The sequence below is a fragment of the Diadema antillarum genome, unplaced genomic scaffold (assembly GCF_040938485.1).
Source record: "Diadema antillarum isolate AM-2024a unplaced genomic scaffold, OU_Dant_1.0 scf00000099, whole genome shotgun sequence".
In the NCBI taxonomy this organism is placed as follows: domain Eukaryota; kingdom Metazoa; phylum Echinodermata; class Echinoidea; order Diadematoida; family Diadematidae; genus Diadema; species Diadema antillarum.
Window position 1 is genome coordinate 4,295,148 of NW_027270988.1, and position 22,367 is coordinate 4,317,514.

General features: G+C 39.7%; 1 protein-coding gene across 1 annotated transcript in view; it reads right to left on the reverse strand.

The window, feature by feature from the left end:
* Window positions 1-2,327: 2,327 nt before the first annotated feature.
* The window catches only part of LOC139718743 (steroid 17-alpha-hydroxylase/17,20 lyase-like), a 35,048-nt gene continuing 15,008 nt past the window's right edge, over window positions 2,328-22,367 (reverse strand). Inside the window, exons 3-9 of the mRNA XM_071630210.1 lie at window positions 21,971-22,064; window positions 9,445-9,603; window positions 8,920-9,131; window positions 5,487-5,609; window positions 4,217-4,456; window positions 3,789-3,887; window positions 2,328-2,654 (exon numbers count right to left, since the gene is read on the reverse strand). Coding sequence (XP_071486311.1) covers window positions 2,395-2,654; window positions 3,789-3,887; window positions 4,217-4,456; window positions 5,487-5,609; window positions 8,920-9,131; window positions 9,445-9,603; window positions 21,971-22,064 — 1,187 coding nt within the window. The 3' untranslated portion in view covers window positions 2,328-2,394. The remainder of the gene's footprint in view (window positions 2,655-3,788; window positions 3,888-4,216; window positions 4,457-5,486; window positions 5,610-8,919; window positions 9,132-9,444; window positions 9,604-21,970; window positions 22,065-22,367) is intronic.

Genomic DNA, 22,367 nt, shown 5'->3' on the forward strand with positions numbered 1-22,367 from the left:
GATCAATCAAAGCAATTCAGTTTATTTCCATTTTTCTTCCATGAAACATAACATACGAGAATTACAAAATTATCTTTAGTACATATTAGATGACTATAGGCAAATGAAAATTAAAAATGATGAAGTCAGTGGAAGCATATACATAAACAAAACAAATTTGCTGCATCATATATGAACTGTAAAGTATTAAAAAAATGAGAGGTTTAACTAAAGAGTATTATTTGTCGACTGTGGGCAACCCATACAATCGATGCAAAAACTTTGACTTTCTTACGAAAGTAAAACATATATTAAGTAATTCAAAACAGGGCAAACATTACAGGACAGACAATACAGGAAGCAAACAAACAAATAAACAAACAACAAAGAACAGCAACATTACATGACTGTAATTGTTAATGTATGAAAATGCAAATATATGAAATACTTACAAGCTGCTAATGACACGTGAATGAAGAACAAAGCTAATCAAGGAAGTGGGTTCAAAATAAGTAATGATTCAGCGCAGCTGTACAGCTGTGCTGATGAAATAAAGTATCCATTTATCATCTATGGGAATGATGATGGGAATTTGTTATGGATGGGTTAGACACACTACCCCATCACCACTCAAAGAAAAAAAGTTTCACCTTGAAAAAAAAAAGAATACAGTGAGCGAACATTTCGTTTTTATTTCGTCATCCACAAAATTATAAACGATAAAAGTATACTTAAAAGAAAGTTCAAGGGATGGTACAGCTTCGATTAAATGGGGCGTCTGATTTTAAACGCTTATCGATGATGATTTTTTTTTTGATAATGAGAAACCTCTTATGAAATATGAAAGAACATATAGTTCCAAGAGGAATTTAAAGTTTATTTGATGAAAATCGGTTTTGAAATGTCCAAAACAAAGCGATCCTAATAAAAGGTGGGACCCATCTTTCATTCCGATCTCTTGATTTAATTTGTTTTTTGATATCTCAGCCATTTCAAAACTGATCTTTATCAAATAAATTTTTAATTCCTCTAGAATTGTATGCTCTTTAACATTTGGTAGAGTGGTTTCTAAGTATCTCGCAAAAAGTTAAAAGCTGAATCGTCACATCAACCAATACTATACTATCTCTTACTGTTCAAATTTTGACATCTGGGGGGCATTTCATGAAGGAACTTGTCGGATAAAATATCTGACAAGTCAACTATATCTGACAAGTTTTGAGAAATTCTTTAGTCTGATTGGCTGATTTCTCTGAACTTGTCGGATATAATTGACTTGTTGGACATTTTATCCGACAAGTTCCTTCATGAAACGCCTCCCAGATCTCAGGAATTTGATTCTGTTCTTGAGCCCGTGTGTCATATTTTACCACTATCATGACTATGAAACAGATCATTTTGATTGCTATACAATGTATTCAACAAAGTTACGATTTTCACTGTAATATTACAAGTGCTGGAGGTTTCTATTACTCTTAACGTTCATAATCATACTATGGACGATTGATGACGGTTAATATGGTGATTTCATTCGCACAATCTTAATTTGGATTAAAAATGTGCTTGTGCTAGTATCTACACTCGGCATGCTAGAATAAGATTGTCGTCAATCTCTTTTTATACCACCTCTGAATTTCTATAGATATCAAATGTATTAAGAGCGTATTGTGGTCAATATCATACCTGCAGCACTTGGTAAAAAGCAATCTATTTTTTTTTGTCATACATCAGAAACTCATAAGATTCATGTAAACAACTTATTACTTATGACAACGCACTGATATACTTTGATGATATTGACAAGAAAATGAAATTTTCAGCATGCATTGAACACCTATCAAATTGTCATGTTAATCATGTTTGCTACATATTTAGTAAGTAACGACAATGAATTTGAATGAAATCACGATTCTACGTGATTACGCTAGCGCTCCTTTTAAGTGTCAGTAATAGGGCAAGCTGGAATACAAAGCTATGCCACCATGCTATAAAGACAACTTGTCATCTTCTCTTCTCTCTAATTCATCATCCTCAACTTTCTCTAGCCACATTCTTTCTGCCTTCCTTTCTCAATGTCTTCCCCATCCAGTACCTTCCTCAGTATTTCCACTCTGATGGGTATCAGATTGCAACTTATAGTGCATTGATTCTATACTATGAACTTTTTATTGTTAGCGTTGTATGCGACTATTTTCTCTCTTTTTATTTGTCATCGAGACCGCTTTTTGGGACCCGCGCACATGAAGTTTTATGATAACGCTATTACGCAAACATGATATTAAACAAGTTAAACGCCCTTCGAATCTTTGAAAGTGGCAAGCAAAGATACAAGAAAAATCAATCGCGTTCATGGCTACATTTTTTAATGTGCTCAAAATCAATCTGTTTTTCTCAAGACAAGTGACATTATGATGTTTATTTCCTCCTCTCGCTGATCACAATTTCGTATGGTTTCAGAAGACGCCCGGCAGCTGTCTTTGGGATGAGGCTGATAAGGCTCTCACTCTCCTTGCCCGGTACCTTGGAGAAGGTGTAGTTCTGGAGGAACCAGGAGAAGATGAGGAAGAGGTCGGCCTTAGCAACCGCCTCTCCGAGACAGCTACGGCGACCCGCTCCGAAGGGCATGAAGCTGGGAGGGTGCTGGCGGACTGTGCCGGCCTCGTCTAAGAAATGTTCTGGTAGCGAGTAGAAAAACACACTAGAATGTTGGTTGGCCAGAAAATAATGACAGTTCTACTTTTTAATCAGACTGAATGAATGTTTCAATACATACTATTTAGTTAACATATTCCTACGAATCCTAAAGTAGACCCACCCATGAGTTGGGCCAAGTGACGCAGTGCCATGACGTGACAGAAAATGACATCTGTTTATACGTGACGAGCCATGTCACGGCTAGACTTTCTCAACTATTCCCGGGGGCTATTCCTTTAGTCGAGGGTATTCTCTCATGCATATAGTAATTCTAGACTCGTGGGACATCTCGGTACAACTAGGCCCACCTTATCTATTGGTATAATACTGTATTGGAGCTTCCTATCTACTGATATAATATTCTGTATTGGAGATAGTGAGAAACATCCGTGCAGTTATGCTAAAAAATGTCCTGAATGCCATACAGACGAGGGGTCCGTTTTATGAAGTCATCACATAAAAGTCTTTACATAAATCTCAGAATGGCCAAAGTCCCTCATATGTAGCAATGAGAAACTTTCAAAGAGAAGTTAAAGGCATACAATCGTGGCGAGTGGTCTGTGCGGCACGGAGACGAACGCAACACGCGGCCTCCCCCATTCTGTATCAAATGTAGTGACCCCAAATGAGAATAGCGCTGGCTCAATGGGTCAGCGAACAACACTCTAGACTACAAGAGCTCTGTGCTACAAATCTCCTAACCCAAAATGGCTGTCCGAGCGAGCCACGAGAGCTTCCGAATGGACGCACACTCTCAGTGCGCATACGCATGAAGAGAGGCCAAAAGAGCCACGCGTCGTCTGGCCTCTCTCCTCCAATCACCGCAGCTCGCGGTGACAATGTTTGTGTATGATGCGTACACACACACGCACACACACACACACGTGTCTCAGTGGCAGCATTGTCCCACACGTTTATGGATATAGCACCGAGTCTGGCATTGCGCAATTGCATGCACAAACTTCTGTCGTTCGCAGTTTACGTTCCATAAGGGATGACTATCGTATGCCTTTAAATCCATTTCATGAATTTCTTTTTAAGTGTGCCATTTGAGCAAACATTTTGTCATAAGACTTTCATGTCATGGACCCCAAGTTTTTAACAGGATTGCCTACCTGGCTTGAAGGAATCTGGGTCATCCCATTCCTGGGGCTCAAAGTGCATCGAATGAATGTTGATTATCACAATAGCTCCTTTTGGGATGATGCAGTCACCTAGTTCAAGTAATCAATGAAAATACATTACTGTCCTTATCTCTATAAAGTCGTAACCTCGACTATTTAAAAAATAAAATTTAACAATTACGAGGTTTCACTTTCATAGGACACGACCGTTACATCCCGTGACGAAATTCCGAAATTTAAATGATTCCATTTCAGAAATGTCTTGGATGTTATGGAAGTACATTACGCCATACATTATACTCAATCCACGAAAGAATCGAGTTTCATCATTGGTTTGCCGCTGAGCAGATTAATTCAGTAATTGCGTGACTGACGCAGGAACTAATGTGAATTTTACGTGCCTTTCGATCGATACTCACTTATCTTGGTATCGCACATGGTCGAATGTGGCAACGCGATAGGAGCGATTGTGCTGTACCGCATCACCTCATACAAAGTGGCCTCGGTGTACGGCAGAGTCCCGCGGTCCTCAATGGTTGGCACACGATCACGGCCGACCACGGAGTCGATCTCCGCCTGGACTTTCTTCTGAATCGCGGGGTTCTCGGACATCAAGGCAAATGCCCAGTACAATGTGTCAACGGTAGTCTGCGTTCCAGCTGGTAGCATAAGACAGATGTATATACATATATATATATATATATATATAGAGAGAGAGAGAGAGAGAGAGAGAGAGAGAGAGAGAGACTGTAATGTCTTGCTTTCCAAGGAGCCATGTAATTTTGCTTGAGTTGCGCATAACTAAGTTCACAAATTTCAAGGCTGGAAATCGTTGTTAGTGAGCTTACCTGAATGTTGCCGCTTAATAGTGGGACGAATTAAACCCTATACATGTATTTGTATATACAGGACAGATTTTTTTAACAGGGTGCTTGTATTTCAATGGGGGTGTAAATCAAACCGAAACAAACAAAATTGAAATGAGTGAATGAGAATAATCTATATCAAATTTTGGTGTTATATCGAACGATCAGAGGGAAAGCTACAATTGCCATAATGATGGAGAAGCAAAATTGGAAAACCTCTTCAGGTAAGCACCCGTCTTATCACCCATGACATGTAATAATTAGTGTTTGAGCACTAATATAGTTAAGATTACACGGACAGTACAAATACAAGTAATGAATTGCATCGTATATTCATCTATTCGGATATATGCATAGGGTCTCAGATACCATTATGGATACTGTTAAAAAACAACTGAATCACGCACACACAAAAAAAAAACCTGTGATATATAAATTGCAGCAGGTCAAACTCGTCGTATTCGAGGCTAGTGAGATGTATGTGCATAGCTCCATAAGACCATAATCTTAAAATACTTGTATTTGTATTCTCGGGAAACTATACAAACTGATTTTCATTTCGGTGTGGAATGCGAGTGGTGTCAGATCTCATCAGATATTGATAAATCTTATGTACAGAGAACTTTTAGGTATTCAAGAATATTCATTCATATATTGAAATTACTGACATAACCTGAAGCATACTTCCATGAGTCAATAGCGTAAAGAGGTCACACATGTTTGTAATTTTTAATTTGGCGATTTAAAGAAATGGAAGAGAAAATATTTTAAAAGGGATGACAATAGCGAACCAGATCATAAAAGATCTGTCGGATATGTTTACCACCAAAGATATCCGATATAGTCTGTAGAATGTGTTCATCGGTCAGTTTGTCCACGTTCTCCCCTTCTCGCTTGGCGTCTTCTTGGGCCTTCAGCAGCATGCTGTAGAAATCACTGATGTTGTCTGGAAAACGGATACCAATGGAATGAATCTTACTTAGTACTTTATTATCATGTCAATTTTGCAATGAATGTGCTCAGTCTAGAACACAGCAATAACGATGTTCTTGACTTCTCACCTTTGAAAGTAAATCAACAGATACATCAGGTAGTAGGTCTACATCTAAAAATGACTGCCTACCTTCGACAGGTATTGAGTGAACTGCGATTGAAATGGAATTTTGTCCTCTCCTTTCCATCTGAATTTCGCAAAAAATTGCATCTTAATGAAATCTTCACGTTCCTTTCCGCTTTCCCCTTCTATCTGATAGCGGGAAGCCAGGCTTTCTTTCATCAGCTCTCTCTTTCTCCCTCTCTCTCTCTCTCTCTCTCTTTCTGAAAATATGGATATACGTTGACTTCTCTTTATACATGGCAGCCGTCGGGGCCGTGGGGCTCGGGCCCCACACTTTTTGTGCACCATACAAAGGAATACATAAGGTGTCATCACTTTGGGCCCCCACACTTTTTTTTTACCCAGAAGTACGTAAGTAAAAAGAAATAGATAGAGATCTTGAAGTATGGCGGCGGTAAGGTATGTTTTTTTCTCTGAAGACCTTTTTTTTTTTTTTTTTTTTTTCTCGTCAAGTGAAAACACTCGGAAATAAAAGGGGAGAGAAGAATGAGCTGAGGACCCTTTTTTTTCTTTCTTGTCAGCTCATGAAACCCGGAAGTGGGCCCCCACACTTTTGAAAACGCTGCGCCGGCCCTGCGCCGGCCTTTTGTTATGTCAAAAATATGCCACGGCAGCATAGTGAGGATTAAAAAAGAGAATAGTATATAGCCGTTATATGGTCGTAATATTAGAACGCAACCAACATTTTGACATCTCGTGAACGAGGAGGTTGTCCGTATAATTGGGACGGGATGTTTCCCGGAATCTTTCACCCTCTATTTTCAGTTTTTTCATGTTCTGCCCTGTTTTGTCCAGTTTCAACACGTTTTGTCAGGTTTTCATGACAAGCTAGGGTGTTTGATAGCCGCGTTTTCGTGTTCAATATTTAGTGTTTGAAGTCTCAAGATACAATCATTGCTTTTGCATGGATCTTTATAGGAGTGTTCTTTTATACCGTGGGCACAACCTTTCTCCAAAGCTGCCGGTTCTCCACGTGACATCTATAGAAAAACGTCAAAACGTGAAAAAAAAAGATCTTGATCACAACGTGAATATTTTGAGGGATCCCATCAGAACGTGACGGGCACAGCACCCGAGGGAACTTACTGGCATCCGTGGTAGAGCACGGGCTTCCGGGAGTCGGCATCCTCTTTCCCGCACTAACTGTCACAGATACCGGGACTGACAGTGAGAAGTGATGTGCAGAGAAAGACCTAATGCTAGAGTCACACACGGCCGGGTCACAAAACGGATTTTATCCGGGAGAAAATGAGCCGGAATGGTCCCGGAATTGAGGGTAGTTAATTTTGCTACAGTCACACACGCCCGGATTTGAACCGGGTCTATATGGAATTATAACCGTATCGACCCGGTTCGATCCGTAGAGATCCGTATTGATCCGTATCGAACGGTATAACAATCCGCTTTTGAAATCCCTTAATGAATCCTTTTCGACCCCTATCGACCCGTGTCAACTCGCTCCGACCCGAACCGACCCGGATGTAAACCTTGTCGTGATCCGTTGCATTGAAGGCAATGTGGCACACGGCAAGGGTCCATACGGTTTTACGCTGAGGGTTGCAGCGAGTCGACGCGAGTCAATGCGGTTCGAACCGGGTTAATTTGGATATCAATACAGAATTGAAATCCGTGAGACAAATTTGAACATGACCAAACATTTTTCACCGCCGTATCGTAGCCCCTGGAATCCATCAGGAATTGACACAGGTTACGATTCGGGTCAAAGTGGGTCTCTACGGCTCGAACCGGGTCGATAGGGTTTTAATTCCTTATGGACCAGGTACGAAATCCGGCCAAGTGTGACTCTAGCATAAAGCTTCGTTTACACCATGTCCCGGGGGCCACGGCAGCCCCATTTGCCCGAAACGTAGGGGTAGATGGGACATTCTCCTGCTTTCCGCCCTTCGCATAATTCTAGTCCAGGGGTGGTATTCTTAGAATCTTCCTAAGTTTCTTCAGAAGCCAGAAAGCTAGGAAGTGCCTTGGAAAAACAGAATTGGTATTCTGAATTTTCTTCCTAGGAACTTCTTAATGCAAATTAGGTCATTCTTATCCCCTCACATGTCCTTTCTTAAGCCAATTCGAAATGTCGTATCATTTAAGGAACCAACCAAAAACAATCGCATATTTCTTATGACGTATAGGTTTGAATACACGTGTGCGCGGCATGTCCCCTTTCTCATGCCCATTTCGTGCATCAAAGTACCTGTTGCGCGCAGTGAATGGCATGCGCCTATCATGTTTGCAGCTTGCTATATCTTAACAACGTACTTAGGACAGGGGTTGGGTTTTTCTGAATATCTTCCTAAAATTCTTTCCCAAGAGCATTCTAGAATACCAACTTCTTCCGTAGTCAGAAATTTGCATATCTCATCCTCATTTGTACATCTTCCCAAGTTTCTTCCTAAATTTCGGAAAAAAAGTTAGGAAGATGCGTAGGAAGAAACCTATGAAGATTTTCAGAATACCACTCAGGAAAAAATCCTGACTTTAATAGGAAGAAATTTCTTCCTAGGAAGGATTGCAAGATACCACCCTTGTTCGTTCCAGTTCTCGCCCCGGTGAACATAATAGGCCTAGCTATCAGTCGCTGTTCTCACGGTGTCTGGTCAAGCTAGACTATCAATGTTTTCCGTCTCCAAGTATTGTTACGGCCTATTACGTGCCGTTGTGTTTCGTTGCGTTCACCCCGTTTTATCACGGCATACAAGATTCCTCATTAGCACCGGGACTGCCGTGGCAATTTTTTTGACAGTTTGAAAATCTGACACGGCATCCACGGTAATCACGTTTGTTTATCCCGTTTCACCACGTTGTTTCACGTCCATCCCATTTTCTCCACGGTGGCCTGAAACGTGGCTGCCGTGGCTGCCGGAAACATGGTGTAGACGCAGATTAACAAACTTGAATACGGGAAAATGGCAAAATCTCATGCATCCCGCGCTCTACCTTGCGAACAAGCGGGACAGCATACATTATGTGCACGGAGTGACCAAGGAGTTACTATAGGCCGCCCTCCTTGGCATGCAGGGCCTACCTCTTTGGTACTGTATATCGAAGCAGAAGCAGAATGGGAGACAAGATATACGCTCTGTGCTTTTGTGCGATAGTAACAATCGCCTGTATCAAGAAAGCTTACCAGGGTCGTAGGTTTTCTGTCTGTGTTGCGCCAGTTCAGATTTAATGAACTTCTCCATCCCAGCCTTGAAATCTTTGATCATCCGTAGCCCGCTGGTAGGGACGCACTTGGCCCATGAGAAGAAGTCGGCTGCAAGACCGAGACCGAACTTATTGTTGAATTCGTCATTCAGCTGCATCCATTGCTTCACCCTGGGGTCATGAAGGGCGTAGCTAGATCGAGAGAGGGATATACTAGGTTTAATTATAGAAACAAAAACAAAAATCATGTGGTAAAGGAGTAAACGTCCTGGCGACGCTTAAGTAGGGCTGGGTAGAGGGTATAGGGATTTAAATCTTGCGCGAAGAGGATGAAGGTCCCCCTTCCCTAGAAACGTCTCAAAAAAATCTCTAGGAGCAAGTGTACTTTATATCAAATTCCATTGATGTTTGTCAACACACACATCATTGCTTGTGTTTATGTGCTCATTTTGTATGTTTTCCTGAGATCACCTGATGCTCATGCCGTGTGTAATACAATGTGTACCTCTTTCCAAAGCACATCTGTGAGAGGACATTGGACATGATCAGGGTAAGGAGGAGTCGAGGGTCGATCGGCTTCCCATCATTCTCGGCTAGCTCCTTCTCCACCTTCGGGTACACGCTGGAGATCAGCTTTTGCACGGGCTTGCCGGTTGCAAAGTGCCTTGAAAATAGAATAGAAAAAAATGAACAATATTGTGACAGAAAGCAAAAATGATGTGAGTACTTAATAATCATGATATTGGTAGAACTGCTACTACTTTTGAAATGAAATCTCATGTTATATCAATGGTAACTGTAGAAATGTACACATTTACAAGTATGCAAACACACTGTTACCAGTAAATAGGCAATAAACTGCACACAACTGACAGGAATGTCAAATACACGTATGCACACAAAAAGTGACCATTATTTGTCTTAGATGTGTGCTCACACATGCATATCTATATTCATTATTCTCATTTTCATAAAGAACTTAGTCGATAATTGAAGATACGCCCATGCCAAATCATTTTCCTCAAAACGATTTTGTCAGAAAATTACGCCATATTCATTAGCACGTGGGGAAGTTGTTTTGTTGTGTATATACAATATACACTGTATAGCTTCAGATATACACACATAAGCCCCTTTAACATTTTCACGGATCACATCACGGATGACCACGGATCGTCGATCCGGGATCATTCGTACTGTTTCCGGCATGACCGTGTTGACTCCGTGAAGTCATCCGGCATTATCCGTGATCATCCGGCACGTCCGCGGAAAAAAATTAAGGGGCTTAAAGCCCCTTTTACACTTTCACGGATTGCTCACGGATGACCACGGATCGTCGTCCGTGGTGTTCCGGCATGCAAAATATCGATTTTCATCTCAATGACGGTATGAACACGATCCCAACTGGGTGTTTACACGGACAAGTACGGAGGCTACACGGACAGACAAGGAATGAACGCGGACCACAGCGGAAACGATACGGAGGCAACACGGATATCAAGGAAGAGCACGGATGCAACTGGGTCCCTTCACAGTCATTACACGGATATCCCTAAAATGTTGACAGATGACATTTACTTTTGCTTTTGATACTTTATCATTCTCGGGCGACATGCCTACAGAGCTAAATATAACAAGCACACTAGAAAACTGCCGCAGCGTACATACTTCTCTGCTTGTCGACACCATTAAGGCATATCTCTTTGTTTCAAACTCTCATTTTTCTGGAAAATCAAGACATAAACAAAGCAAAACAAAACAAATCAAAACACACACAAAGAAGAAAAACAGCAAGGAGGTATGTGTGGGTCACTTAAGCTTCTCCGGCGACCACTATACGAACAGTATGAGGGGTTGATGGCTGTACTTATGGGAGAAGATGTGAGCAAATTTCACGGACTTTATGAGCTTGTACTGGCAAAATACACGAACATTCATCCCGGGTGGCGCCGATGCTAATACGGACGTCCCGATGTCTTCACGGATTGTCGTAGAATGAGTACGGAGGCAACACGGAGTAGCCGATGCCTACGAGGAAGGAATACGGAGGCAGCACGGAGTAGACGGTGCCAACAAGGAAGAGTTTGTATTGATTTTCATCCTTGATGTCCGGGATGAAAAATTAAGCAAGCTTAATTTTTTCCGCGGACATGCCGGATGATCAAGGATAATGCCGGATGACTTCATGGAGTTAATACGGTCATGCCGGAAACAGTACGGATGATCCCGGATCGATGATCCGTGGTCATTCGTGATGCGATCCGTGAAAGTGTAAAAGGGGCTTTAATTTTTCATCCCGGACATCACGGATGAAAATCGATACAAAATCTTCCTTGTTGGCACCGTCTACTTCGTGTTGCCTCCGTATTCCTTCCTTGTAGGCACCGGCTACTCCGTGTTGCCTCCGTACTCATTCCGGGACAATCCATGAAGACATCGGGACGTCCGTATTAGCATCGGCTCCATCCGGGATGGGAAATTCGTGTATAATGCCAATACAAGTTCATGAAGTCCATTAAATCTGCTTTCATCTTCCTCCATCAGAACAGCAAGCAACCTCTCATACTCCGTTCTTATAATGGTGGCCTGAACAGCTTCAGTGACCCACACACATTTCCTTGACGTTGTTTTCTTTTGTGTGCGTTTTGATTTGTTTGTTTTGCTTTGCTATGTTTATGTGATGATGTTCCCGCAAAATGAGAGTTTGCAACAAAGAGATTTACCTGACGTCGAACAGCCGAGGCATATGCGGGCTGCTGTAAACTTTCGATGTGCTTGTTATTAGCTCTGCTATGGAGGCATGTTGCCCGAGAACGATAAAGTATCAAAAGCAAAAGTAAGTGTCTTCTATCAACATTTTAGGGATATCCGTGAAAAGACCGCGAAGGGACCCAGTTGCATCCGTGCTCTTCCTTGATATGGCCGTGTTAGCACCGTATCATTTTCGCTGTGGTTCGCGTTCGTTCCTTCACTGTAAAAACATCGGTGTTAGATTTAACACCAGCTGGTGTTACTGTGGTGTAAATATTTTTTGACATTTTTTCAAAAATCTAGTATTTTAATGTAAAATTCTTGATCGTCTTGTTTAAATTAAAAATCAACAAGAAGTGCTGTTACTAAGAAACTCTTCAAAAAACAGTTTTATATTTGGAAATGACACCCGGAGGTGTTAATTTAACACCATAAATGAGCACCGAAAATTTTACACCAGCTCGGTGTTCACTATTTAACACCGGACTTTTTGCAGTGTTGTCTGTCCGTGTAGGCACCGTACTTATCCGTGTAGCCTCCGTACTTGTCCGTGTAGACATCCATTTGGCATCATATCTACACCGGCATTGAGAGGAAAATCGATATTTTGCATGCCGGAACACCACGGATGACGATCCGTGGTCATCCGTGAAGCAATCCGTGAAAGTGTAAAAGGGGCTATAGGAACAATTTTGGGTGTTTGGGAGAAATAATTTGAGGTTCACCTCAAAATGCCTTTGAGCCTGGACAGAGTAGCCTACTAGTGCGGTACTGAACATGCGGTACTGAACGGACGTGTCTGCTGCAGAGCTCCCAAACTCTACGCATCAGCTCTCATTCCACAACATATTGGTAGGAAATAACTCCATGTTTGATATCATTTCTTCACCATGAGTACGAAGTCAAAAACAATGACATCGAAAACAACAGGGACTGGTGGCATGGCCACACGAAGAACGGCAAATTTAACTCAAAAAAGTGTCAGTGAAACCAACGCAGACTCGGACCACGACCGCTCCACATCTTCTAACGCCAGTCCCGCACCGCAGGAGTCCGCACCGTCAGCATTCCAGCAAGCGCCGCCGGGCCGTGACCCGCTGTTGACCATCAATGATATAGCATCCATGATATCGGACCTTAAAAACACAACCGAGGCAAATAACCGCCAGCTAAACGGTAAAATCGACGGGCTCATCACCGACGTAACGTCACTGAGACAGGAGTTAACAACAACAAAACAAACTGTCACAGCATTGGAAACCAGTGCAACCGACATGTCTTGCCGTCTTGATGATATCGAATCCACCAAACTACCGGACCTGCTCGACAAAATAGAGAAAGCAAAATCTGAACTGGACGAAAAACTAATGCTCTTCGAAATCCATGAACGTAAACAGAACTTATTGATATACGGTATCCCAAAGGTTTCCAATGAAGATGTAGTAAAACTTTGCACCGACACATTCGCAGAGATCCTCAACATTTCCCCTGAGGAATCGGCCAGAATTCCACTCATGAACGCCCATCGACTTCCTCGCAGACTACCGGCACAACAGGTAGACGCAGCCGCGTCTTCACCAACCAGCCACACCGTCGCCCCAGACCCAATCATCGTTCGATTCGGCCGCATGAGCGACCGAGACCAGATTCTGCAGGCATCTACACGTACTCGACAACGCGCATCCCTTCAACCAGCAACAACCACCGACGCAGCCAGCACTACCCACCGCAGAATCACCGTACGGACCGATCTTCCAGCTTCGATGAAGCGAGAGCGTGGACGACTTGCCAACATAGCGTACGGCCTGAGAACCAAGGACAAGCTAGCCACGCGAATCATTGTAAGGCGCACCCGTGTCATATTGCAGACGAGAAAGAACGACACAAATCTCTCTTCACAAGCAGTCTGGACGGCATGGAAGGGCTGAAGAAAGCTAAACTTCATTTCAAAGTAAGGAGAATGCACATTTCCATTCTTTACGATAAAGAATTAGCTGATGTTCATCCGAAATGTGTTTTTTTTTTGGTTCTCTCATAATGAATCCATTATATGAGTGATATAAATTGAAAGTATAACAGCCAATAGAGAAGGCACATTATGATTGTACAGTGTTAAAGTATAATGTCGAAAATAGAAAAGCCTGAAAGAAGGTACCTTGTGATTATACAGTATTATATTCCAGTTAGGAGAAGTGTGAGACAAGCTGTTTGCCCTACAACACAAATTGTATTATATATAGTTGTTTGTTTTTTTTTTTGCTCGTCGCCTTGTACGACGGGTAATGCCGCCAGTCTCAACTGCTGCTCATTTCTTTTTAACTGCCTCATTCTGCTCTGTAACTCGTGGCCTTTGATACGTAAACTTTATCTAGTCTCTCACATAGTTTCCCAATCCACTGAACATAATTACGTTATTTTGATTTCAACACTGACAACACTACACTACAGTGCATGATAAATCATGTTTCTGAATTGGAATATGAATAATGTTTCTGAATTGGAATATGAACTCAGGTTCCTCATAAGACAAAAACCAGAAGAAGTGTTAATGACACTTCACGCGACTGATGAAAATAATGTTGATAAAACAGAGGGTATGAGGATATAAGCTTTATGGTAATTCACCATTATTTTTTTCTATAAGAAATGTACAAAAACTAGGTTATATTGTCTGAGAACGTGCTCCTTGTTCATATGGAGAATATATATTCTACCTTTCCAATGTCTGTATTAGAAATGTGAGAAATTTCCCCCTCGATCGTTACAAGGGAATTGAACGCAATCTTCTTCATTCGGAGAAAATATTTAGACGAAAGGAATTGTTTGATTCCTAAGATTGTAAAGTGATATGTAATTTTGGAATTCAAGCATGAATTTCAGTTAGCCTGTCAGTTATGAACCGTTACCAGGTTTAATTAATTTGTATATTTCATAGATATGGCTACAACTGGTAAATGAAGTCCCACATAACGCATATTATTCTTAGAGATGACGGGTCTTTGGTCCGCCGTCTGGTCTAAAACACACATGGTTGTTGATATCAAACATCTTGTCTATTTGTTTGTTTGGGTGTTTTTTTTTTTTTTTTTTTTTGGGGGGGGGGGGTACTTTTACATCTATTGGCAACGAAGTCTTGCGTAACGCGACATCGTCGTCCATATAGTCGGTTGGTCGTTGCCCTATATAGCTGCCTGATTAAACTTTTACATATTATTGTATAAAGCCTGGATTTTGCCCATGAACTCTCGATGCCTTGCAAGTCAGGTTGTTTGGCCTGCCCCTTGTCTTTTGCTGTTCTATTTTTTCATTTGCTACTCTGAACAGGGAGGTGAGACAAAACACATGTCGTTGAAACGAAACAATTTGTCACCTTTATCATGTCAGGTGTTGTAGGCCACTTTCGTTTGAGGCGTAATGTATGTACCATCCTGGCCTTAGTGAGAAAGATTATCAGCCATTCACAAGTCAACTTGAAAAGTGAGAGTCAATGTGTATCAATGTGTTTCATACGGTATCTTCTGGCGACGAAGCCTTACGTAACACTCCATCGTCATTCACAGTCGGCTGGTCGTTGCCCCAGCTGCATAATTAGACTGTTAACATAGATTTACAGTATGAAGTCCTTGACTTTGCACATGAACCCTGAATGCCTTGCACGTCAAAAATGAAGATGTAGGTCCAATGTGCTTGTGTTTGCATACACAGTGACATGACTCATGATAAGGAAATCCTATGTAACAATAGAACAATCTTTTATGTTGCTGTTGTTAAACAATTGTTATTAAAAGCGGGTTTTAGGGCTACTTTAAAACTTGGCAGTGAATTGCGTTAGCTATAATAGAAATCAATGATTTTCGCCCCAACCGTCCTCCATACACTGTATAGCATCTTCCGACGGTCACATTCCTTGAAGTTCTTTTTTTGTTGTTGTTTGTACATCAAATTGCTTTATTTTCTTTTCTTTTCTTTTCCCGCCACCCACAAACGATAGCCTCTAAGCCGTTTAAACTGTTGGCTACATCCACACACATTATAAAGACGCTCATCGTAATTTACGTAAGAATAGACTCAATGATTTAGAGCTCGCGGGTCATTGCTCTACTCCCCTCGTTAATTTCAATGCTGTTTATTTGTTCTGAAACCTGAAGCAACAACTGGCGTGAGCACTATGAAGAATCCCTTACGTCACAATCTTTTGAGTTTTGCCACCCCGGCTCCAAGAGTGAAAAGTTTGTAATTCAAAGGTGAATTTTATTCTTTGGAACATTACTATTGTGCGTTGAAATGGGGACACGTGTCATCGTAATATTATGTAACGCATTATTGTTGTTTGATAGCTAACAGGTTCTTTTGCCTGCTCCCTGGCTTCTGCTGTTATACTGTTTTGTTCTTCTGTTACTCTGCATAACACATGGTCGTTGATACGAAACATTTTATCATCTTTGTCATGTCACGTGCTACAGGTCTGTTTTTTTTTTGGGGGGGGGGGCATTATGTACGCACAATATCTTGGCCTCGATAGAAAAGCTTAAATCAAGGACTCTCGTTATTTATAAATCTATTCGGAAAGTGAGAGTCAATGTGTACAACAATACCTCATAGTATCTTTTGGCAATAAAGTCTTACGTAAGACACCATCGTCGCTCACAGTCAGGTTGATCGTTGCCATATAGCTACTATTACTCATAGTACAAAGTCTTTGATTTTGTGAATGAATTCTATTTTTTTTCTATATATAGCGAAATGAATTATGATAAGGAAATTCTACAGTAGAACAGTTTTTTCCAATGTTACTCCTGTTAAACAATTGAATGTTTGTTTTATAAAAGAAACAATTATTTTTTTATTAGCCACTCAAAATCATTTTATTCAACCATTTTATTAAGTAATTCTATGTGGGTTATTCTAAAACTTGCTAATGAATCATGATATCATAGCTATTATAGAAGTTAATGGTCTTCGCCCCAACCGTCCTCCATAGACTGTATTGCTTCTTCCGACGGTCACGTTCCTTGAAGTCGTTGTTTTGTTTTGTTTTGTTTTTTTCATCTGATCCCTTTATTTTCATTTCCCGCCACTCACAAATAATAGCCTCTAAGCTGTAAAAGCTGTTGGCTATTCTTCCACAAACATTATAAAGACGCTCACTGTAATTTACGTAAAAATAGACTCAATGATTTAGAGTTGACGGGTTATTGCTCCACTTCCCTCGTTAATTTCAATGCTGTCTATTCGTTCTGAAACGTGTAAAAACTGGCTTGAACACCACGAAGAGTCTTTTACGTAACAATCTTTTGAGTTTTGCTACCCCGGCTCCAAGAGCGAAACGTTTGCGATTCAAACGTGAATTTCGTTTATTGTAACATTACTATTGTGTGCTAAAATGGGGACACGTGTCATCGTAATATTACGTAACAAAGCATTGTTGTTTGATAGCTAACAGGTTGTTTGGCCATCTCCCTGGTTTTAGCTGTTATATTATATTGTTCTTTTGCTACTCCGAACACACGGTCGTCGACACGAAACATTTTATCATCTTTGTCATATCACGTGTAACAGGCCAGTTTTCGTTTGGGGCACTATGTACGTAACATCCTGGTTTCCATAGAAAAGCTCAAATCAATGACTCTCGCCATTTACAAATCTATTCGAAAAGTGAGAGTCAACGTGCCCAACATATTTTATACGGTATATCTTTGGCAACGAAGTCTTACGTAAAACACATCATTGTTATTCATTTATGGTTGGCTGGTCGTTGCCTTACTATTCAAAGCTGCTCAGTTCAATCTTTTGCACATGGGGCTGCAAAGTTTCACCCTTTCAGAGGGTGCTCACCTCTTATGAGGTGTTCGACTGGTATTTATCCCTAGGTTAATTTTAATATACCAAGTTGCGTCTCAGTTAGCTGTATTTTAGTTTGTCTCTTTGCTCTTGTTTTCCATGAGGGAAATTACAAAGCAGAGATTGTTATACTTTCCGAAACGTATGAAATGACTATGGGCTACTGCCGCCCCCCCCCCCCCCCCCTCTTTGGGATTTCTGTGACGTTGGAGACCGGAGGTGTTTAGTGATTATTGATTGCGAGATAATTATATATGCATATACATGTAAATGTTTGATATGTTTGAAGAATAATTCAGTGATGTGGATGATTTCTTTTCCTGCCAAGCAAATGTATATCGGTAAATAGCTGATTGTTTACATTTTTTTTTCTTGTCAGTGGGAGCTCTGTCCACTTCCACTCTCCACTGCCTAGTACGTGTAGCACACGTCCTTGCTTGTTAAATAAGTTCATGTTAGGCATTGTACACGAGGCCATGGCCTTGCGTACCATCCGCAACGATGTTGATTCTGTGTCATCTGTGTTCATGTTCGTTTCCCTGTTTTGTGTGTGTTTCATGTTTCTCTGTACGCATTTCGGTTTCCTTTCTTCTTTTAGGTCTGCATACCCCCACGTAGCTGCTGAGCTAGGACCAGGCGGGAAGCCAGCTATTAATTCCCGAATGTTTTATATTTTAACCCATGGCTAACTCAACAAATTTTGCTTTTAATTCTTTGAATAGTGATGAATTCTATAACACAGTAAGGCACTCTGAATCTGATCATGTAAATATTATTTCCAGTGTATATGAAGATTACATATCCGATAAATACAATGCCTCAGCACAAGAATTTGAATATAACTTTGACTCAAATGATCCAGTCCAGAGTCCATCGTGTGTTTATTTGACCGAAAATCAGTATAAAAATCGGATCACGAATACAGTTGGTGAAAATTTTTTGTTAGCTCACTTTAACATACGCAGTATCAACAAAAAATTTGATAAGTTGCGCTTACTCTTAGAAAACCCAGATCATAAATCTTGCTCCATCATAGGGTTAACAGAAACATGGCTGAACTCTAATATCAGTCATTCATTTTCTTTACCCGGATTCGAATTTGTATTTAGAAATAGAAGCGAGAGAGTTGGTGGTGGAGTTGGTTTGTACATCTCGAAAAAATCTAAATATATTATACATGAGGAGATTAGTGTTATGAGCGATGTACTTGAATCCCTTTTTATTGAATTGATAAATCCACATGGAAAAAAACATTATGATTGGAGTAATTTACAGGTCCCCTCGTTCGAATTTAAATGATTTTTTGACTGTTTTGCAGGATTTAGTACAAAATCCCATGATACTTAATAAAGATACATTTTTGATGGGCGATTTTAATATCGATCTCATGAAATGTAACTCCCAAAACAGTTCAAAAGAATTTATAGAAACATTAATGTCTGCTTCGTTTTTACCATTAATCTCCAAGCCTACCCGTGTCGCCAGCCAATCGGCTACCCTCATAGACAACATTTTTTGTAATGTTTTTCCACTTCCTGAGTCTGGTATCGTCCTCTCAGACATCACTGACCATTTTCCTATATTTGCTCAGGTACCAATTAAACTGATTAAACAAAATAATTATTATAAGCGTCGTAAGATTACTGCAGATAATCTTACAAGTCTCCAAAACAGTTTAAAAGAAATTGACTGGTCTTCTGTATACAACACTACCGATGTCAACTTGTCTTACAACTATTTCATATCTACTCTTACCTCCGAAATCGATAACCATATTCCCCTGCGTAACATAAAAAATAGATATAAGCAAATTCCAAGACTCCCGTGGATAACCCAGTCTATATTACGATCTATAAATAGGAAAAAAAAATTGTTTTATAAATATAGATGTAATTCTACTGAAAAAAATAAGAAAAAATATGTTTCATACAAAAATACACTCACCAAATTATTACGTACGCAGAAGAAAATGTTTTATGTTAATCAGATAAGCAAATACAAAAATGACATTAAAAACACATGGAAAACATTAAAGAATGCTATGAATACATCAAACAATTCATCTAATATTTCTGAAATTCGGTGGGGCAATGCCTCCAGCAACACTCCCGCTGGCATGGCGGAAATTTTCAATGACTTTTTCTCTTCAATTGGAAAAAATCTTTCTCAAAATATTCCTCTTTCTAGTAAATCTTTTAATGATTTTTTAGATACACCTAACTCCAAAACTATATTTTTTGACCCAACATATAAAGAAGAAATAATAAAGATTGTTGCTAATTTCAAAGAAGGAAAAAGTCCTGGTCATGACGGAATTGGCAACTATTTGATAAAAAACATAATTTCTCAAATAGTGGATCCCTTAGTACACATTATCAACTCATCGCTTACAACTGGCCATGTGCCAAATAGCATGAAAATTGCGAAAGTAATTCCTATTTACAAGAAAGGGGAGAAGGATGATGTCAATAACTATAGACCCATATCTTTATTATCTTCTATTTCTAAGATTCTTGAAAGAATAGTTTATATCAGGACAGTACGTTTTCTTAAAACCTGCGACATATTCTCAAACTTTCAATTTGGATTCAGGGAAAATCACAGCACAACACACGCACTACTTGCCCTCATCGACAAAGTCACACACGCACTCGACACACTTTCACACACAATAGGTATCTTCTTGGACTTCTCCAAGGCCTTTGACACGATTAACCACAGAATACTTCTCGCCAAACTGTCTCATTATGGAATACGTGGAAAGGCCTTGGAGTGGTTCACGAGTTACCTATCAGAAAGATCCCAATTTGTACATGTCAACGGCTTTGACTCTCAAAGTAAAACAATTGCATGTGGTGTTCCACAAGGGAGTTTATTAGGCCTATTGTTATTCATTATTTATATTAATGATTTTCATAGATCCTCGGAGAAACTTTCATTCATATTATTCGCGGATGACTCTAACCTTTTTTTTTCTCACCCTGACCCAAACATTTTAATAAGAACAGTCAATGAGGAACCGAAAAAGGTTATACAATGGATATACGCAAATAAATTGTCATTGAATATTCAAAAAACAAAAGTTATGCTTTTTAGTAATTCTTTAGATAGCCTCCCAGGCAAAATAACATTTGATACTACTCCCTTAGAAGAAGTTTCTTCCTTTAAATTTCTTGGTGTTTGCGTTGATAACAAGCTTTCATGGAGGAATCATATTGATAACATATGTAAAATTATATCACGTAACATTGGCGTAATGAATAGATTAAAATATTATCTTCCTTCATCTGCATTATTAACTATTTATTCTAGTTTGATATTACCTTATTTAAATTACGGGATTCTTGCTTGGGGTAATACATATCAGATGTTACTTGATAAACTTCTTTTATTGCAAAAGAAAGCGCTTAGAATTGTTTTTAATTCACATACCCGAGAACATACAGATGCTTTGTTTTCTGACCATAAAATATTAAAAGTAAATGATTTGTATGTGTTTCAACTTGGCCAATTCATGTTTAATTACAACAGTAACTTTTTACCTAAAATATTCCATGATTTATTTCATCGAAACAGTCATGTTCATAACTATCCCACGCGACGATCCGACGAATTTCATCTTTCATTAATGAGAACCGCACATGCCCAAAATACATTTCTTTATACCGGACCCAGACTTTGGAATGATTTAGATAATAGTTTAAAAGATTCCCCCAAATTTGTTACATTCAAATACAAACTCAGAAAATATTTACTTTCTACTTATAATCATAGATAATTTTAATTGTTTTGATTCATGCTTGAGCCTTCACCTGTCCTGATGTCGCAGCACTCGGCGTGTTCTGTGTGCAGACTTCTCTTCTTTCTTCTCTCCTCTTCCTCTCCTGTCTTTTGTTCTTCGTAGACTTGTATTGTTACCGTCTTCTCTCCTCTCGGTACTGTCTCGCGTCTTACAGTGTATATAGGTGTGGGTAATCGAATGTGTGTACGAACGTGTTGTCCTTGTCATATTTTCCCGGTACACGTGGTTCAGTGAGCAGTGTCCGGGCACTAGCATTGGTATTCTATATTTTTTTCCCAACCGGTGTATCTCAAAATAATTACATGTATATTATTATAGAATAGTATATAATTTACTCATTATTTATCTAGCGATCCACGTCCGACAAGCTTTGCTTTTTAGTGGATCACTATTTTCCATAATCGAATTTATTTTCCGCTCGCCCACGAAGAATTTATACAGTGTTTTTCCTAAATATTGTACATGTTATATGTTGTTCTATAATTTGTCTCGTATATATATTACATGAATCTTTTGCAAACGTTTGAACCTTATTTCAACACATGTATACTTTGTACTATGTTTTTTTTTTCGATGATTGGAAATAAACTATGATTGAATTGAATTGAATAGTAAACAGTCAATCGTCCTTACATACCTGAGTGCCGTGTGTGCTAGTTTCCGATGAAGCTTCCACGTGTCAGAGTAAGTACTGAAGATAATGTCCTTAAATCCATCCGTATAGAGCTCAGCTGCCATGAAACGTAAACAAGCACAAACAAACACACACAAAACTCCGTATGTTAAGAGACTATATTTGCGGGAGAATTATATTCCTGATAGCCACAAATCACGGAAACGGTAACAAAATAATTATGATTAAACAACATCGACGATAGCACTAGTTGTACGAAAAATTAATGAAATAAGTATTACGATCAAATTAATGATTATTGATTACTCTCTTTTTTTTGGTTCAAAAGTCCTTACATAAACAAATATCAATTTCCGTGTTTAGAGTTTAATAGAGCACAAACTGACTTTTCTTTATCACA